At 36.7% G+C, this 14288-nt stretch overlaps 3 protein-coding genes across 3 annotated transcripts in view; 2 read left to right on the top strand and 1 right to left on the bottom strand.

Moving 5' to 3' along the window:
* LOC144643384 (myoferlin-like) overlaps window positions 1-14288 on the bottom strand; it is a 136435-nt gene that overhangs the window by 66231 nt on the left and 55916 nt on the right. The gene's annotated exons all lie outside the window — the stretch shown is intronic.
* Window positions 1880-3534, top strand: LOC144643390 (adenosine receptor A2a-like). Its single transcript, XM_078502607.1, has one exon. It carries the CDS (start codon window positions 2056-2058, stop codon window positions 3004-3006), a length of 951 nt encoding a protein of 316 aa, XP_078358733.1. The 5' UTR covers window positions 1880-2055; the 3' UTR covers window positions 3007-3534.
* On the top strand, window positions 8012-9337 carry LOC144643391 (adenosine receptor A2b-like). Its single transcript, XM_078502608.1, has one exon. It carries the CDS (start codon window positions 8012-8014, stop codon window positions 8939-8941), a length of 930 nt encoding a protein of 309 aa, XP_078358734.1. The 3' UTR covers window positions 8942-9337.

Below are 14288 nucleotides of genomic sequence, written 5' to 3'. Positions count from 1 at the left end.
TGTATTTCTTAAAACAAGTTATGCCTTTGAAAAAGTAGCTCAGGAAGGTGTACATTGTCGCTGCCACAGCTCATCACGTCACGCGATAAAAGCCATATTGAACCAACAAACAATACCAAGTATCTATATATAAGGGACTATGCCACGGATTTAAAAGTTGATCCAGAAGGTTTTTCAAGTCTCAAACAAAGTTATTTGGACAGTTAGCTTGAAATTCGAAGCGAAAAATTGAGGTAAATGATCTTTTATTTTACTTCGCACATGTTTGTGTCTGTTCGCGATTTAAGCACATGTTCTGTAAAATGCGACAAAAAGCCGTTTGGATCGCCGTTTTTTATGTTTAGAAACTCGCCTTTATCATAAACAACTTGTCCTTTGTCGAATTTGGGAATGTAAAGCTTAATTTCTTTGATAATCACTCGTTTTGAAGGGATTATGCAGTCGTGAATAGCCGCACGTAACTTGAGCTCTGATAAGTCATTGCCATGGAAACTGAAATGCGATCCTTCTGTTTACGTAAGGAAAAAAATAATAATTAATTCCCTGTTTGGAATTTTTTCATCCGGTTTTCGGGAGCAATTTTGTCTTAGAACACGGAAAATGATTACTTGGACCTTAAAATTTACCCAGTGGAGCGTTTTTGCACTATTTCAGTTTTGCCTAAATTTTTTGACTTATTTTTACTGATTTTTTGTGATTCAAATTTTTTTTTTGAAACGTTTTAAGTATGCATGAAGGAGTTTATATTTTTCCTAGAAAGCATATTTTGTGCCCTTTCAAATGAGATATTGGAGATTTTATAGCTGTAAATACTTTTGGAGTTATTAAATAAAACGTGCGACATGGTCAATTTTGTATTATTTTTGTTGTGACAACAATGAGTTAAACAGATTTTTGAAGAGCCCAAATTTATATTTGTGTCGTAGGAAACCTAACAATATTGGTGCATTTTTATTAACAATTGCTATTTTAGAGCACTAAAACTGTTTAAAAGCGCGTTTGGCTGCGGATGGCTCGGATGGAAAGCGACGTTAGCCAACGTTTTCAAGTTTGGTTTCAATCCCCAAATAAAGGTTATATCTTCCGTTAAATGTTTAACGACAATGTTTTTCTATAGTAAAGTTAACTACCACTTATTTCAGAACAGTTTAGACCAAAAAAACTGCGAAATCTCCGTGACATAGTCCCTTTAAGGCTTCAAAAAAGCTTACTCATTGCCAAAGTCTGACAGTGTGTTGGTTTTCGGTTCTAACATTGTTTACCACTTCTAAATTTCATTTATAACATTTGTTATGGGTAAAATAACTATAAAAAAATTATAAAGTGCTAAATGCTGATCAATAATAAGTTCGATACGCCATCATGGACATACTGCGAGCTTTTAATTTGATTTTTTTGTTGACTTCAGTTGCCATTTAGAAATTTTGAACTGTCAAAGCCCCATATTAATCTTTCATTTCTTGTCCTTTTCTTTATATTTTAGTTTCCCCAAGTTAATTAAAGTTTCATTTAAAAAATATTATAAACCGCCTACTCAACAGAATAATAAACCAAATTACATCCGTTGTTTTAATAACAACGTTGTCTCGTGACCTTATTGGTTGAACTTCAATGGTCGTGTTTATTTAATACAAAATCTGTTCAAACCAGGAAATCGTTTGAAGAGAAAGGGTGTACACACACCTGTTTTAGGCAAAGAGACACTAAATGTTAGATCTATTAAAGTGAATCATAAGTAAATAAACTGGCATTCAAGTGAAACTCCCTGTCAAAACTATATTGTACTTATGCAAATTTTGAACAAAGCCTTGAAGCAAGAACGAAAGATCTTCAAAGACGATCAGTATAACACCTTTCATGATCACATCACTATTTTGTGCTGAGAAGAAAAGAGCTATATGACACCTGTCTATGTTCATAATTGAAGCACGCCTCAGGAACACATCCCTTTGCTAGTTAAAACTTATTGAAAGAAGTTATTTGTGGTCAATAGTTCTAGTGCAGACGACATATTATTTTACATCTAACTTGTCCCGTGCACCAGAGTTCGAGATCATGACAAATTATCGGCTTTGTCAAGTGATGCTACACTATCAGCCCTCGAAGTCAGATGTGCAAAATTTCCATTCGTCGTACATTTTTGGTTGTGTCCTCAACTCGTTTTTATCTTATACCGCCACTATGTTGAACATTGCAACAATTTACGCGGTGAGAAAAACTTCGACCTTGTCATTGCCACAACCTTTGAAAACATTGCTTTTGAGTTTGGCAGTTTCTGATCTTGGTGTTGGTTTACTATGCCAACCTTTCTTTATCACACTGCTGGTGAAGTGGTTGCAACAGGACAACCCCAGTTGTACAGTATACGCTGCTTTCACAACTATATTAAGCCTGTTTTCCTTTGCCTCGTTCTTTGGAGTTATGGTCCTAAGCATAGACAGGTTCATGGCAATTTATCTTCATCTCAGACACCAGGAACTTGTAACTCACAATCGTGTTGTTGCAGTGGTGATCTCAATATGGGTGATCAGCGCGTTTCTGGCGCTGATTACGTTATGGGTTCCAACGGATATTAGTTTTGTCCTTTTTGCCATAATAGAGATTAGTTGTTTGGTAACTTCAACATTTCTTAATTTCAAGATATATTCAGCCGTTCGACGCCACAGAAATCAAATCCAAGCCCTCCAAGTACAGCAAGTAGCACAGAATGGTGAAATGATAAATGCTGCAAGTATTAGCAAAACTGCACTTGGGACATTCTATGTGTATCTCGTGTTTTTGCTTTGCTTTTTACCACAAATTTGCACTTATGCTGCCATTGCAATCTCTGAAATAAGTCCTGTTGTAAAAAGATTTTCAATGTATACTTTGACAATAGTGTTTCTTAATTCGTCTTTGAACCCTGTTATTTATTGCTGGAAGATGAGACACATTAGACGAACTATCATAGGTATACTGCGAAATGCACTTCCAAAAAATGCACAACTAAGACAAGGAGCCAGATAATTTCTAATTATTGTGGGTTTCATTTTGCTAGGGGGCTGCGAACCTCTTCAAAGAATTGCCACCACCCACTCAGTAGTACCTTGGAGGAATTATCAGACCCCTAAAAAATAAAAGTGTTAAGTCTTACTGGTATGAAATGTTTGTGTGGTACAAACATGTTGTCGTGTGTACAATGTCGTATAGGTTATTCATTTTTGGGGACTCCACCGACAGACCAACCGTAAGAAATGTAAAGGTAAAATTAATTATATAAGCAATAAAACATTTCAGCTGTCCATATGGTAATTACAATATGGTCATGCGCTCATCTCATTATGGGTGTTCAGTACGTTTATTTCGTTACTTTCGATGCTGGTCCCAGCTGACATCTCGATGATGGTTTCGGCCGTTGAATTTTATGTTTGGTACCCACGGAATTTCTCAATTACAAGATTTATTCAGCTGTTCGAAGCCACAGAAATCAAATCCAAGCCCTCCAAATACAGCAAGTAGCAGATAATGGACAAACAACAAACGTTGCAAGTATTAGAAAATCAGCACTCGGTACATTCTACATTTATGTCGTGTCCTTGCTTTGCTTTGTGCCACAAATTTGTAGTTTTTTTGCCATGGCAATGTTTGGGCAAAGTAGTGTAGTAAATAGCCTGATAGTTTGCAGTTTGACAATATTATTTCTTAATTCGTCTTTGAACCCTGTTATTTGGTGTTGGAAGATGAGACACATTCGACACACTATCATTAATATACTGCGAAACATCAGAAACATGTGTGTTCTTTATTCCTGAATAGAGAAATTTTCATGATCTACACGCAGGGTGCAAAATAAACTAATGAGGGAACCTCAGGTATACTGGAAACAGATCTGCTAAGTTGTGAGTCAGTTGTTGGAAGAGATCCTAAGTGTTATGCGTTTGTTTTGAGCGAACGTGATACGGTTCCTTCTTTTCATAGGTCGCTGCACCCTGTATAGTAACCGCCAGGCTGGTCCGTTTTGGACAGGAGTCTTTCAAGAAGTGGGAGTGATGTTGCAGCCCCTAAGTGCATTCTTAAAGTGCTTTTTCGTTCTGGTAACCTATTCATGAGAATGCGTTCCAATCAGCAATATGTCATAAAAGATACCTCTGAGAAGGCGATCGACTAACATCCTGCTACATGACTGCCAAGCAACGTTATAAGACTTGCGCAACAGAGTGAATGACTTGAGATGTTAGACACTGGTCGGACATTGGAAGACAAAACATACAGCCTTTCAAATAGTAACTGCCAAGCTGGTGCGTTTTGGAGTCTTTTAAGAAATGGGACTAATGTTGCAGCCCTTTAGTTCAATCTTAAAGGGACAGTGTCACGGATTTTTTTCTGCTTTTCTCGTATATGAAATGCGCCTAGAATATGGAGATGAAAAGTAAATTGTTGAAGAAAGAGGGGAGCCGTTGTAAGTTTTTAGCTTTTTTTTTCTAGGCTACACGGGCAGAAGTTAAAAAAAGTCATCCTGATTTTTCAAGTCAAGATCTGAAGTTCCTGATGGCATCACAATAATATCACTTGTTTTCAGTGCACTAGCATAGTGTTTTTTTTTTAAAACATCACTAGACCACTATTTGAGAGTTTCTATACGATGTTGGGCTCTTTAATTTTTGAAGTATAGCTCATGGCAGTGTCCCTTTAAAGTGCTGCTTCCGGCATCCATGCGAGTGCGCTCAAATCAGACATTTGTCATAAGAGATGCCTTTGAGAACATTATCGTCTAATCTCCCTGCTACAAGACTGCCAAGTGACGTTAACACTTGCGCAATGGCCTGTATGGCTGGAGATGCAAGCTCTGAGTAGTGGCAATTGGCGGGCAGAAAATTAATTCTGACAACTTTCAACATAAATATGTTGCGAAAGATTGTTATTAATCGAAAATAACTATAACTTAAACTTTTGTGGAGGTCTCCGCCAAGGGCAGTAAGAGTACAAAAGCATACTTCCTTTGGAGCCATTGTTAATCAGTTAAGGTAAAGCACCAAGACAAAACGAGTAACGAAAACGAGCGCTTAGATAAGATGCGTGGGCTACAGTTTGTTACATACTAAGGTAAAAAACAATTCTCGTTTTAATAAGGGAGGTCTGCCAGATAAAGTAAACAAAGATCCTTGTAATTTTCAAAGCCCCGGGAAAGTGTTTCATTTGAGATAATATTGTAAACCTAGTTGATTACATAAGATTAATAGAAAATTCGCTCTGTTACTTTAAATTACAACACTTTCCGCCCCCTGACCGCTGGATCTTTTATTCCTATTCTATTTCCTAAACATATATATAAGCCAGGGATATTTTTTGTTCTTTTTTGATAAGAGGAGGTCGGAGACACTAGTTTTAATCACAGACATTGCTTGATAGCAATAAAAGTTGAAAGGGCTAATTAAACATTTAATATATTTTCCGTTCAATTACAATCCTTTTCTAAACTGAATTATACGTATGCAAATTTGGAACGACGTTTGGCGAAGCTCTGTCCTAGCGAGAAAATCGGTCAAAAATTTCACAATTTTTTGTCAGCTCCTCTCTTATGAAATGATGTATTAACATGTCATTCTGAGATAGAAGTGTGTTGTGAACCGAAGAAACGTACAAAGTACCGTCGATACCATATTACAAAGGAAACTGGCTTAAGTTTTTAGACATTTTCCATCAAAAATCTTTAAAAATTTCAAAATACCTAAAACCATGAAAAGTTCCTTCTGTGACCACTTTGTAAAATACCAATTGTCAACTTCCGAAGCAGAACGCCTCTATTCAACGTACGTTGCTGGTTGTGTTTTCAATGTTTTCCTGTCTTATACCACCGTCATGTTGAACATCATAACAATCCACGCGATGAGAAAAACATCTTCGTTGCCAAAGCCTTTGAAGACACTGCTCCTGAGTTTGGCTGCTTCAGATCTTGGCGTTGGCTTACTATGTCAGCCTTTTGCCATCCTACTGATAGTAAAGTGGTTACAACAGAACAATCCCAGCTGCACTACCTACTCCGCTCTGATCATAATCTTAGCTTTATTTTCCTTTGCTTCGTTCTTTGGTGTTATGGTCATCAGTATCGACAGGTTCATGGCTATTCATCTTCATCTGAGATACCAAGAACTCGTAACTTACCATCGTGTCGTTGCAGTGGTGATCTTATTATGGGTGTTGAGTGCGTTTCTTTCGTTTCTTACTATGTTGATCCCAGCTGATATCTTGATGATGGTTTTTGCCGTTATTGGTATTTTCTGTATGGTACCCACGGCATTTGTTAATTACAAGATATATTCAGCTGTTCAGCGCCACAGAAATCAAATCCAAGCCCTCCAAATACAACAAGTAGCAGAAAATGGTGAAACAGCAAACGCTGCAAGTATTAGAAAATCAGCACTCGGAACATTCTACATTAACGTCGTGTCCTTGCTTTGCTTTGTGCCACAAGTTTGCAGTTCTATTGCCATGGCGATGTCTGGATACAGTGCTGAAGTAAAAGGCTTGACAGTTTTTACTTACTCAGTGGTTTTTCTAAATTCGTCTTTGAACCCTCTTATTTATTGTTGGAAGATGAGGAACATTCGACACACTATCATGGATATACTGCGTAGCATGTGTGTTCGTCATCTATGACTTGTGTGACAATTTTGGGAAAAGTATTTACTTGAACTGCGAACACTATGCATCTCCTACTTTTTATTGATCGCTGCACTTTTGAAATATATACCGCCAGCCTGTTCGGTTAAGGGCAAGAGCCTTCAGAGTTTGCTCTCAAAGGAAGGCATTGGAGAACAAAAATGTAACCTTTCAAAGTAATTGAGATAAAATATTTCATTCTGACAACTTTCGTGTTTTTCGCTTTTTAAGAAATATAAGACGATAATGGTATCCGGGACCCCCTTATCCTGTTGAAAGAAATGTAATCGTATAAGGTTAAGACCATCTCTAAAAAAACCTGATTTGTTTTCAGATAGTAGTCCATGCATCATTTAAACTAGGGAAACTATCAATTTGATGAGTTTCTTAAAACAAGTTATGCCTTTGAAAAAGTAGTTAACTGAGGCAGGTGTATATTGTCGCTGTCACAGCTCATGAAAGTCATATTGAACCACCGAACGATACATTAAGTCTTCATTTAAGGCTTCGAAAAGCTTCATTATTGCCAAAGTCTGCTGTGTGTTGGTTTTCGATTCAAACATTGTGTGTTGTTGTTGGTGGTGGTGTTGATGTTGTTGTTGCTAAATGCTGATCAATAATAAATTTGATACGCCATCATGGGGACACTGCGAGCTTTTTATTTGATTCTTTTAGTTGACTTCAGTTCCTCTTTAGTTTTGTGGACTTCAACTGTCAAAGCTCCATATTAATTTTTCATTTCTTGACCTTTTCCTTATATTTTAGTTTTCCCAAGTCAATTAAAATCTTTATTTAAAAACTATTAGAAACCGCCTTCTCAACAGAAAAGCAAACCAAATTACATCCGTTGTTTAAAAAAAAACGTTGTCTCGCGACCTAACTGGTTAAACTTTAATGGTGGTGTTTATTTTAGAAAAAAGTCTGTTCAATGCAGGAAATCGTTTTAAGAGAAGGAGTTTACACACCTGTTTTAGACAAAGAGACACTACATGTTAGATCCATTAAAGTGAACCATAAGTAAATAAACTGGCGGTTAAGTCAAATTTTGTGTGAAAACTATATTGTACTTATGCAAATTTTGAACAAAGCCTTTTGAGAAGCATACTATCTCGACTTTTTCCTTCAATCCAAGAAAGGACGATCTCCAAAGAGGATCAGTTTTGCATCTTTCATGATCATATTATCTTGTGCTGAGAAAGAAAAGTGCTAAACGACAAGTGTTTATGTTTATTATTGAAGCACACTAGGAAAACATCCCTATGCTGTCTTGTTACAACTTATTGAAAGAAGTTTTTTGTGGTCAATACGTCTGGTGCAGAAAACATTATTTTTCATTAACGCTGTTCCGTACCGTTACCCAGAATTTGAGATCATGACAAATTCTCCGCTTTGTCAAGTGTTGCTGCACTATCAGCCCGCGAAGGCGGAACTGGAAGGTTTCCATTCGTTGTACATTTTTGGTTGTGTCCTCAACGCGTTTTTATCTTATACCGCCATAATGTTGAACATTGCAACAATTTACGCGGTGAGAAAAACTTCGACTTCGTCATTGCCACAACCTTTGAAAACATTGCTTTTGAGTCTGGCAGTTTCTGATCTTGGTGTTGGTTTACTTTGCCAACCTTTCTTTATCTCACTGCTGGTGAAGTGGTTGCGACAGGACAATCCCAGTTGTACAACATACGCTGCTTTTACAAGCATCTTAAGCTTGTTTTCCTTTGCCTCGTTCTTTGGAGTTATGGTCCTTAGCATAGACAGGTTCCTGGCAATTTATCTTCATCTCAGATACCACGACCTAGTGATTCAGAAGCGTGTTGTTGCAGTGGTGATCTCATTGTGGTTGTTCAGTGCGTTTCTGTCGCTGACAACGTTATGGGTTCCAACAGATATTAGTTTTGTGCTTTTCGCCATTATAGAGATTAGTTGTTTGGTAACTACAACATTTCTTAATTACAAGATATATTCAGCTGTTCGACGTCACAGAAATCAAATCCAAGCCCTCCAAGTACAGCAAGTTGTAGAGAATGGTGAAATGACAAATGCTGCAAGTATTAGCAAAACTGCGCTCGGGACATTTTACCTGTACCTCGTGTTTTCGCTTTGCTATTTACCACACGTTTGCACTTATGCTGCCATTGCAATCTCTGAAGTAAGTCCCGTTATAAAAGGATTTTCAATGTACAGTTTGACAGTAGTGTTTCTTAATTCGTCTTTGAACCCTGTTATTTATTGCTGGAAGATGAGACACATTAGACGAACTATCATGGATAAACTGCGAAATACACTTCCAATACACAACTAAGCTAAGGGGCCGGATAATTTCTGTTTTTTATGGGGTTTTTCTGTTGTTGTTGTTGTTGTTGTTGTTAAGAACATTCGTTTTCTACAACAACCTTTTTTGGACGTGCTGAGAACAAACCGGAGGAATTTTTTAGTTTCTCCACTCAGTTTTGCACGAGCTCTAAATACATTACTCAGCTACTCGTAAAAAAGAAAAAGTATAGAGCAAAACAGTAGCATTTGAAATGTCTCAATACGTTTCCAGTTCAGCTACGCCTATTTCTATCGCAACATATACATTTTCTTCGTTAAAGAATAGGTAAGACCATGGGCAAGAAAACATTTAGCAAATTTCGCTAATTTATAAGTAAAAAAAGTAATTAAAGTTTATGCGACAACCATAGACCTACTTTACTAATCCTGGCAGAGAGAGAATAAATCAGATCATTTCCGTTCATGGGTAACTTTCTGCACGTGATTCTCTCACGTCAACTGATCTGTTTCCGTCAATGAAAGTGTTCACGCGCGCACATTGGATCTTTGTATTATAGTTCATGCTTTTCTAAATTTCCTTCCCGCCCCCTCTCTTCCTCCCCCTTTGAGAGGATTATTACCTCTTAAATAGTACCTTGTATTTCCCTAGCGTGGGGATTGCGAACCTCTATCTATTCCCTGAAGAGGATTGTTACAACTCACTAGGTAGAACCATTGAGGATTATAAGACCCTGGAGAAAAGTGATTGATGTACCCCATGTGACTTTACTGACACACCAACCGAGAGAAGTTACTTACAAAAGGTGAATTAAGCAGTAAAACAATCATTTCAGCTGTCAATAGTTTAATTATAATATGGCCATGCGCTTGGATAATGGTGGCGAATGCAATTGATTATCATTGTTTAAACAAGTTTGAAGTAAATTACTTCCAGTAGCAAATGGTCGAGGAAATACAAATATTTACAACTTATTCCAATGAGATATTTTTCCTGTAGCTGGAGACTCTTACGTTAAAGCAATATTATAAAAAGAATAAAATTCACATGCCATGCTGGGTAAAAAGCGAAAGAACTTTTTTTCTGAGCTTCCAAACCGGCGCCTGGCAAAGAAAATAGAACTTACACTTTCCTTGGTTCTTTAGAATGAACAGAATTTCAGTTTGCTAACTGGTCAATCTAAAATGCCTGTTTTTTTTCTTCTTTTTTATTAAAAAGATATTCCATGAAAGGGATTGTTCAAAGCAATTGACTACATCAGTTACATCTGAAAAAATATTTCTCTTTGTAACTTGCTTTCGAATTTCGGTCTAGCCTCAGAAATCTATAGTAGGAAGTTTCACATGCTACGAACGTTTCTTGCTTTTGGTTGTAGTATCTCACTTTATTTTAGCGATATTTTATTTTCTCACTTTATGCAGGTTTTTGAATTAATTCATAGGCCTTTTTTAATTTGAACTTTGCTATTCAATCATGGGTGAACTGGGAAATTAATTTTAAGCCGCAACTGAAGTCAACAGTGAATTTGCAAAGCTTCAGATCAATCTTTCATTTTTTTTGTCCTTTTTATTTTCGTTTTCCTGAGTTATTAAATTGAAGTGTTCATTTCAAAATGATTTCACGAATAAACCATCTACCCCACAGAAAATTAAAACAAACTGCTGGCATCTGTTGTTTTAGAAACAAAGCTTTCCCTTGACCTGAGTGGTCGAACTTCAATGACCGTTTTTTCATAAAACATCCTTTCAAAGCAAGGAATAATTTTAAATGGAGGAGATCAGAGGCACCTGTTTTAGGCAAACAGACACTGCACTGTAGATCTATTGAACTGAATAATTTGACTTTTAAGTATGAACTGTTTTCTTAACAACATTGTACATATGCAAATTTGAACCAAGCCTTTTGAAAAACAAACCATCTAAGCTCTAAGCTCTTAGTAGTACTAAGACTGTAATGAATGCTCTTCAAGGATGTTCGGCTTCAGACAAAATCGTTTTTCACTCAAGTTGTTCTGTTTTGCTTCCGTAAATTCAAGATCATGAAAAACTCTTTTTGTGACAAACTGCAGCAATACCAGCCCTCGAAGTCCGAAGCCGAAGACCTCTATTCGTGGTATATTGTTGGTTGTGTCTTCAACGCGTTCCTGTCTTACACCGCCATTATGTTGAACATTGCAACAATTTATGCAGTAAGGAAGACTTCGTCGTTGCCACAACATTTGAAAACACTGCTTTTAAGTTTGGCAGTTTCTGATCTTGGTGTTGGTTTACTATGCCAACCTTTCTTCATCTCACTGCTGGTGAAGTGGTTGCGACAGGACAGTCCAGTGAGTTGTGCCACATACACTGCTTATACAAGCATCTTTGGCGTGCTTTCCTTTGCCTCGTTCTTTGGAGTTATGGTTCTTAGTATAGAAACTCAAAAGCTGTTGTTATAGCAGTGATCTCATTATGGGGGTTCAGTGCGTCCCTGTCGCTTATGATGCTGTGGGCTCCAACGACTTCAAGTTTCATGGTTTTCAGCATTGTTGAGGGTGGTTGCCTCATTGTTACAACATTTCTTTATTACAAGATATACGTAGCCGTTCGACGCCACAGAAATCAAATTCAGTCTCTTCAAGTACAGCAAGTAGCACCCAACAATGAAATGGCAAATGCCGCAAGTGCTAGAAAATCTGCCCTCGGAACATTGTACGTGTATATCGTGTTTTTGCTTTGCTATTTGCCACAAATTTGTAGCGATGCTTTCAGTGCAATCTCTGGAATAAGTACCACTATAAAACACTTTTCAGTATACTTGATGACAATTATGTTTCTTAATTCGTCGTTAAACCCTGTTATTTACTATTGGAAGATGAGACACATTCGACACGCTATGATGGATATTCTACGAAATACACTTCAAGGACGCAACTAAACTGAGGAAGAAAGCAATTAACGGAGGAGTATTGTTTGTTGCAGTTTCTGTTCACCAGATGTTACAAGCCAAGGCGGTCGTTTTAACATATCTGGGTCCTTCCCTTTTAAGGGATTGGAATGAATTACACTTATTAATAACTAACCAGAAACGATGACAGTTACATTTATTTACAGTTATTATATCTGGAGTGGCTATCGCGAGAGACTGAATTTTCCACATCCGTAATTTTACCTTTTGCAACATTGCACTCAGAGCGCGGCATGGTAGCCATGAAGCCCCTTGGTATTCAGGACGTGTATCATGTAAGTAGACTCGTCTCTGCTGATCCCTGGATGATAATCTATTCACATTACCGATTCTCACCTAAGCTGTACTTCAGCTTAAAGTTTTGGTATGATTTTGAAATATACTAGTAAAAAGTGACCAAAGAACAAAATAAATTAGAGTGTAAAAGGATCATACTGGAGATCCAGTCCTACTACCTTATTCTCACTTAATTTCGCGAGTACTAAATTTCGCGATTTTTTTCAAAATCGCGAAATTTAATACTCGCGAAATATAGGACACGCAAACTTTAAAATCGCGAAATTTAATATCGTACTGATAATATAAAAAAATAATGAAACTCAATGCGTTTTATCCTAGTTATTCCAACATGTCTGAGCTTCATGTTGAGAGCTTTTTTTGTTTAATTTTGTCCATTAGTTATCTCCCACTCTATCAGTCGCACTGTTCAAACTGTTCTCTGCCGCCAAGTTCTTCAAAATCTCGCCCTTGCAGTCGTAGATGAACCTATCAGGTATTTAGACTGTTGAATACCTTATGTTTTGTTATGTGTATATTGTTTTGTTTGCTGTTTTTACGATGACTTTCATATTAATTATGTTGTTACAGTTTCGAGGTCAAAGCTTCATGTTGAAGAATAGATAATAATCGCGAAATTTAATACACTCCAATTGTACCTTCCTCTCAAAATCGCGAAATTAAGTACTCGCGAAATATGGCTCTTGATTTTTCGCGAAATTAAGTACTCGCGAAATTTAGTGAGAATAAGGTAAATCAATCAATCAAATAATTTCATTAATCACTGTACTATATAATATTTATCTTTGAGGATTTATTTATTCATTTATTTATTTATTTATTTATTTATTTATTTATTTATTCATTTATTTGCTTATTTAAACAATTACTTAAAGTTCCGTTATGTACACTAGATAAAATTGAATAGATCGTCAGTAAAGCAGTGTATGTAGATATATGTAGCTATAACTTAAACGTAGTGGCGTAATAATTATAATGATCGAGAAGTGTTGCATAATTTAAGTACAGACTAACCAGGAACTTCGTTGTATTTAATTTAGCATAAATGGGAACGTACTGTATTTAACGTAGTTTGTTGTACGACTTGTACTGAATAGTACAATATGCAATAGAAAAAAATCAAGTTCATCATGAAACAAACTTCCAACTAATTTGCGCATGTTGATTTTAAAACACTGGTTGTCATGGCAACATATGCATATTAAACACCGTCACTGTTGAGCCACCTGGTTCACATATTTTCGGGGCAGTACCCTGTCATATGACCCTGCTAATCATACGAGATGCCTGTGGCGCAAAAATGCAGTGGAAATGGAAGGAGCATGTACAACAACAAAATTATAACCACAAGATTGGTTTCCGTTCTGATAGACTTAGGCGAAACATGGAACTAACGCGTAAGCAACCAAAGGATAAGCATCTTCTTCCATCTCTTGAGAGAACTGAATTTCAGTTTAAAGCAGGGTCATTTTCAGCACCCTTTCAAAAATCTCTATTTTAGCTTTTGTGAATTAACATCGATATCCACGATGGCACATTTACAGCATCTTAGTACGGGTGCCTTTAATAAAGTAAGACAGTTTTATGTATTCCTTTGCGAGAACAGCGACGGCCGGAGTAGCTGACAAAATATATTTCAATTTAAATATTTTCTTTGCATTTAAACACAATTGCAACGCTATGAAGTGCTTTTTCTTAAGGAAGAACATCACTTGTCAATCAACTACCTTATGCTTGACTCGTTCCCGTGTGTTAGATAAATGATCTTTTTTTATCTCTTTTTTGATTTACTTGTTCAGTTTCGCTGACTTTAAAAGATCAAATAAAAGATGTTAGAAAATATAAATAAAATGATAATAATTTAAGAACATTTCAGCTGTCATAACGGTAATTTAAACGTCATGCAGTTTCCTCTACCATTCACTCCGAAATTGCAATTTCGGTAGCCTGCTGTACACAGGCTACAATTTCGGTGGCACTGACGCAAATTGATTATTACTCACATTATTTAAACAACTTTGACGCAGTCTTCTTTTCAGAAAGTTGTTATTGCAGCTGTAGATTCCCAAGTCAACAACTTTAATTTATCAATAAGACAATGCAAATCTGCAGATACTGGGGAAAAGAAAAGGGA

Source organism: Oculina patagonica, chromosome 2 (genome assembly GCF_052425735.1).
Source record: "Oculina patagonica isolate OP01 chromosome 2, crgOcupat, whole genome shotgun sequence".
Taxonomy (NCBI): domain Eukaryota; kingdom Metazoa; phylum Cnidaria; class Anthozoa; order Scleractinia; family Oculinidae; genus Oculina; species Oculina patagonica.
This window is presented reverse-complemented; position numbering and strand designations above follow the sequence as displayed.

Excerpts from the sequence above, each read along its gene's own strand:
- LOC144643390 (XM_078502607.1), top strand. The coding sequence starts at position 2,056 with ATGACAAATTATCGGCTTTGTCAAGTGATGCTACACTATCAGCCCTCG.
- LOC144643391 (XM_078502608.1), top strand. The coding sequence starts at position 8,012 with ATGACAAATTCTCCGCTTTGTCAAGTGTTGCTGCACTATCAGCCCGCG.